A 6,249-nucleotide genomic window follows, 5' to 3' on the forward strand; every position below is an offset into this window, starting at 1 on the left:
CTGCATCACCTTTGCATGTGAACTTGTACCTTTTATTCACCTGATCCTCAGCCCCTCAGGACTTATATACATATCTGTAACTTATTCATTCATATTAATGTCTGTCTCCCCCTCAAGACTATAAACTTGTGGGCAGGGAGCCTATTTCCCCACTCTTCTATATTGTACTTTCCAAAGCATTTAGTACAGTCCTTTACACACAGTAATCTCTTGATCATTCAGTCATGTTCATTGAGCACTTACAGTCTGCAGAGTACAGTACAACAGAGGTGGTAGACAGATTCCCTGCCTACAGTGAGCTCCCAGTCTAGAGGGGAAGACAGGCATTAATAAAGATAAATGAATATGATTGATTGTTCCTTCCTGGACTCACCATTAATGTTAGCCATTTTAATGGAACAAAAGACCTAGGATTCCATGAGCATTGCTCTGTATGTAAGAGTTTCAGAGATTTAACACTGAAAAGTAATCCCTGTTTCTTGCTCTGTCCCACTGTCTCTCTCATCCTGACTCCCCTATTATCGGTGTATCTCTATATAGTAGTAGTTGCATTTATTTAGTGTGGGGCATTGTGCATGGGATTTGGAAATACAAAATAAAGAAGTGACATATTCCTTTCCCTCAAGAACCTTCCACTGCAGTGGGGTAGATATATTAAAAAAGAATTAATCAAAATAAATAATGGAATGTGCAAGTGAGAAAACATATACATAAGCCCACTGGATGGGTGGTTATCAATACGGTGATACATAGAAAAGCAGCATTGCTTAGTGGATAGAGCCTGGGCCTGGGAGTCAAAAGGACCTGAGTTCTAATTCTGACTCTGCCACGTGTCTTGAGCAAATCTCTTCACTTCTCTGTGCCTCAATTACCTCAACTGTAAAATGAAGATTAAGACTGTGAGCCCAATGTGGTACGGAGACTGTGTCCAACCCAATTCCTTGTATCTAACCCAGCACTTAGTACAGTCCCTAGCACACAGTAAGTGCATAAAAAATTCAACAGTTATTATTAGTAATATTTGTAGTATTTACACACACATAGCGGCCGGGGAGTAAGAATACCTGAATTCTAAAATCGGCTCTGCCAAACAATAATAATAACAATTATGGTATTTTTTAAGCACTTACTATCTGCCAAGCACTGTTCTAAGGACCTTAGTAGATACAAGGTAATGAGGCTGACCCACTAGGGGCTCACGGTCTAAATCCCCATTTAACAGATGAGGTAACTGAGGCACAGAGAAGTTAAGTGGCTTGCTCAAGATCACACAGCAGAGAAGTGGCAGAGCCAGGATTTGAACCCATGTCCTCTGACTCCTAAACCTGTGATTTTCCACTATGCAACACTGCTTCTCAATGCCTTCTCAGTGACTGTGGGCAAGTCACTTGGCTCTCTGTACCTCACTTTCCTCAAATGTGAAATGAAGACAAAATACCTGTTCTCCCTCCTACTTAGACTGTGAACCCCACGGGCGTCAGGGCTGTATCCGACCTAGTTGACCTGTGTCTTCCCCAGGACGTACACCATTGTTTGACACATAATAAATGCTTAACAAATACCATAAAGCACACACACTCACTCCTCATTCTCAAAAGTCACATTCAATCTGCTAAATCCTAAACCCTACTTGTCCTTTTTACACATGATCTCTGGGATCCACCCCATTCCTGGATCCACCCCTTTCCTCTCCACCCCAAAAGTGACCATCCTGTTAAAAAGTCCAATTGTATCACCATCAGGCTATTGCATCAGCTTCTTTGCTGATTTCCCCCACTACTGGAGGAATGATATTCTCAAAGGATGCCGGCCCCATTTAATCTCCTCTCCTCAAGTGCCAGCACTGACTCCCCACTTCCCACCATATTCAACAAAAGTTTCTCACAATCACCCACTGGGCTCTTCACTGTCTGTCCTCCTCTCACTTCTCTGCTCTCCTTTTTACTAGTCCCCAGCTCATTGTCTCTGCTCCTTCCAAACCAAATTTCTAGCCATACCTCAGGCTCAACTGCCATCTCCTTCCCCTGACTCAAACTATTCTCTCTGCTTGAAGGTCTCAGCTGGGTGGAGATCCCAGCTCTCTCCACCTTCAAATCCCTCCTAAAATCCTATCTCCTTCAAGAAGCCTTTCCCAATTAATCTCCCAGGGACTTAAACCAAATAAACCTATCAGTCACCTCTAGAATTTATCAATAATAATTTTACTAATGATGGCATTTGTTAAGTATTTACTATATGTCAAACACTGTTGATAATCCTGAACAAGGATGAGCAAGATTGTACGAGTGAAACCAACACTGTCCAATTGTGTCAACAGAGAGCTTGGACTGATATTTTCTAGTGCCGTGTATGAAATCTGGAGAACAATACCAGAGCAGTTCAAGGCCTTGATGCCCCAATGCCAAAAGCTCTTGAAGCATACAGTGCACAGTCCAATGGACAGATTATACACCTAAGAGTCAAGAGTTCCAGGATTGAGTTATGACTGTGCTCTGGTCTGCCAGGTGACTCCGGGCAAGTCACTTAACCCAGTAGGGCTTCTGTTTCCCCATCTATAAAAAGAGGAGCTGATTCCTCTTGTCCCCTTCTTTGGGGCTGTGAGATTATCGAGATTCATGAGATTATCAATTATCTATCCCATCATTAGCACTGAGCTTCATCCATGCTAAACTCTTAATATTAGACCATAAGAAAATTGGTTTGTATTCCTTAATAGGGAATTGAATGGGGGTTTAATGTTTGGAAAGCAGTTTTGCTCACCACTACATCATCCAACCAGGCCTTCCTTGTCCTGAGTCTGATTACATTTCTAGAGGGAGAGCAGTGGTTCTTGCTCTTTCTTTCTAGAGTCCGCAAGAACCATGATCTGTAACATCCCTTTGGCCACAGGTCTAGAGGGAGAGTAGGGTTTCTTGTTCCTCCTATCGTCCTTGAGAACCTAATAAGGTGACATCTCTCTGGCTGCAGCTCTAGAGAGAGACCAGTCATTTTTGTTCCCCCTTTGAATTGATTCCAAACCGAATATAACTGCCCCCCAAGAGTGAGTGAGATGAGTAACACTGAAGAGATTATTTAATCAATAAATAAATGATATTAATTGAGTGCTTACTATGTACAGAGCACTTTACTAAATGCTTTGGAGAGTACACTGCAGCAGAGTTGGTAGACACAGTCCCTGCCCAAAAGGAACCTTACAGTCCGTAGGAGGAGACAGACATTAAAATACATTACAGAATGTGAAAATGACAGGCTATAAAGGTACATACATACGTGTTAATTAGGGGGAGCAAGGACGAGTAGCAAAGTACTTAAGAGGTACAAACCCAGGTACATAGAAGAGATAGAAAGGAGGGTGAATAGAAGAAATAAGGGCTTAATTAGGGAAGGCCTCCTAGAAGAAATGTGATTATCGGTGGGTTATGAAGTTGGAGAGAGCTGGCAGATATAAAGAAGGAGAGAATTCCAGGCCAGAAGGAGGATGTGTGCATGAAGGTGGTTGTAGAATAGATGAGAAGGAGGTACAGAGAGTAGTTTGGCATTAGCAGAGTGAAGTGCTCAGGTTGGGTTGTAGTAGGAAATTAGTTAAGGTAGGAGTGGAGACCTGATTAAATGTCTTAAAACTGAGGGTACAGAGTTTTTGTTTAACTCAAAGATGGATGGGCAACCACTGGAAATTTTTAAGGAATAGAGGGACATGAACTGAAGAGATAAAGGTAAGAGAGTGAGAATATAGGAAGAGTGGGAAAATCATAGTTGCTTATTCTGCTCCTGTCACAGGCTTCCCAACCCTGCTCTCCCTAGAGGGTCATGGGGAATACAAGTCCAGAAAGTCAAAATGGATGCAGGAGACTGTTGTCAGCAGGATTCAAAGTTGTGCTGGGACATCATGATAAATTCCAAGCAGTGCTTCATCTGCTGGTCCGCGACTACCTCGAATACATCCACTCAAAGATCCCTGCAAGGATCTCAGTCTCCGTGGATCCACAATGATCCTGAAGACTAAGATCTGGCGATGTGGAGGCTGCATCCAGTACCAGAAGCTCTCAAGCCCTTCCTTATCTCATTCGAAGAAGAGTAAACTAAGGCCCAGAGAGAGCAGACACGACAGAGGCCAGATTGCAGTGAAATGTCTAAATTCCAGTAGATTCTAATCTCCTTGAGGGCAGGGATTGTGTTAACCACTTTATTGAACTTTTCCAAACATCTAGTCCAGCGAACTACAGAGTATGCACTCAATCAAGGCTATCAATTAATCGACCAACAATTTCCAATCCTTATAATCACTGGAACAAGAGACAGCGTGGCTCAGTGGTAAGAGCACCGGCTTGGGGTTTGGAGGTCATGGGTTTGAATCCTGACTCTGCCACTTGTCAGCTGTGTGACTGTGGGTAAGTCACTTAACTTATCTGTGCCTCAGTTACCTCATCTGTAAAATGGGGATTAAGACTGTGAACCTCGCGTTGGACAACCTGATCACTCTGTGGCTACCCCAGCACTTAGAACAGTGCTATGCCCATAGTAAGCGCTTAACAAATAAGGATGTTATTATTATTATTAACTTTCACTAAAACTCCATGGGATTACATGGCTCTATTCCATAGGCAGTTCCATACCTCTCTTCGTCCTCAGCCCTCTAAATTCTCCCTAATAGTTTAGGAGGAGAGAATATTTTCTAGGATGCAGGGTGGAATCCATTTTAGGAGTGGGATTTCCTTTTCCCACAGGTTCTCATCCTCCGGTTGCTGTGAATCACCAGGAATAGACTGATTACAGAGAAGGGGATTGACAGATCTATGTTGGTTGTCACCCGCAGAGATTTGTTTCTCATGTTCAAGAAAGCAGTCAACATGAATGTCTCCAGACCATAAAGAAGAAGGTACAAGGCCATCAGGACGATTACACATTTGGCCACCTGCATCTCAGGGATCGCCCTAGGGGAGCAGCCAGACCCATGGAAGTGTCGGACCCACCGGTGGTGTCTGTGCAGGACAAATACCAAATAGCCACTGGCCGTGCCCATGAGCCCCATGAAGATAAGGTCCCTGAAGGAAATCACACAAGTATTTATTAATAAAGTTTCCGCACTATTGATTAAGGAACAGTGCTTCAATATAAATGTATATTGATCCCTGGTGCTATTCTGGGGGCCTATAATAAATATTGGTGCAGAAACATCTATCAGGAGACTGAGTGCCCAGAAGGAGAGGAAACAGGGGATGATGCACTTGGGCACTTTGGTTTTAATTCCTGCCCACTGGGAGGTGCTAGGGCTGATGGTAATGGCCTGGAAGACACTCAGGAGGCAGATGGTGCAGATGGCAAGATTCCGAGCCACTCGATGAACATAAATAAGGAGTTTACACCCAGCACCATCCAAGAAATTCCACAGCCCCAAGATAAACACAATGCCTGGGATGTTCCTTGTGAGAAGAATGAGATTGTTTGTCAAAAACAGGTGTGCATAGATTAGATCAGAGGAGTTGGACCAGTGGCTGGTGGAGACTGTGTGGATAGTAAGCAGCAGGAGGAATACATTCCCTGAGATGCCGGTGCTGAGCTGTAGCAGAATAAAGATCTCAGAGACATTCTCGGTGACATTCATTCTCCTGATCTCTCTTTGGAGCAACCTAGGGGGAGAGAGAGGAAGCATGAAAGAGCATGAATGAGAGCGAGATGGAAAGAAGCTGATTTCTGAGAGTTCCTAAGGATAACCACATTACAATCTCATTTGCAAGGTAGGACAGCTGCCTTTCCTAACCAAGTGTGTCTACTTAGATTCCTTACAGTCTCTAGGTTTGCCTTTGGCTACCAAGGTAGCAGAACCTTGGGATTTGATTCCTTAACAAGTCTCTCTCTTGGCTGGGGACTACGACCAAAGAGTTGCTTCCCAGCACTGATGGTTTGTTGCAATTCATTTGTTCAATAGTATTAGTGAGCACTTACTGTGCGCAGAGCACTGTAACTAAGCGATTGGAAAGTACAATTCGGCAATGATGCCACTTGTGTTCTCTCATCCCTGCCTGCTGTGTTCCCACCAGGGCACAGAGTGCAAGAGAGCTGTCATGAAGGGGTATACCATACAACGAAGTGCACATGAAGGCACTTGATGTGTGCAGGAACCATTTGACATTGGAAGTGATCACCGCACAATGCCAGTGGTAGGCTATAGTGTCGTGACATTCAGTTGTGGTTACCTCAGAAACTACTCCGGCCTTTGCCATCCATGTTAGCCAGCCATTTTCCAGGGTC

General features: G+C 43.8%; 1 protein-coding gene across 1 annotated transcript; it reads right to left on the minus strand.

Annotated features, from left to right (window-relative positions):
* Nucleotides 1–4,696: 4,696 nt before the first annotated feature.
* Nucleotides 4,697–5,602, minus strand: ORNANAV1R3184 (vomeronasal 1 receptor ornAnaV1R3184). The gene has a single exon (NM_001253576.2). It carries the CDS (start codon nucleotides 5,600–5,602, stop codon nucleotides 4,697–4,699), a length of 906 nt encoding a protein of 301 aa, NP_001240505.2.
* Between the last annotated feature and the right edge of the window lie 647 nt (nucleotides 5,603–6,249).

The sequence above is a fragment of the Ornithorhynchus anatinus genome, unplaced genomic scaffold, assembly GCF_004115215.2.
Source record: "Ornithorhynchus anatinus isolate Pmale09 unplaced genomic scaffold, mOrnAna1.pri.v4 scaffold_225_arrow_ctg1, whole genome shotgun sequence".
Taxonomy (NCBI): Eukaryota; Metazoa; Chordata; class Mammalia; order Monotremata; family Ornithorhynchidae; genus Ornithorhynchus; species Ornithorhynchus anatinus.

Coding starts and splice junctions, on each gene's coding strand:
- ORNANAV1R3184 (NM_001253576.2), bottom strand. CDS start 5,602: ATGAATGTCACCGAGAATGTCTCTGAGATCTTTATTCTGCTACAGCTC.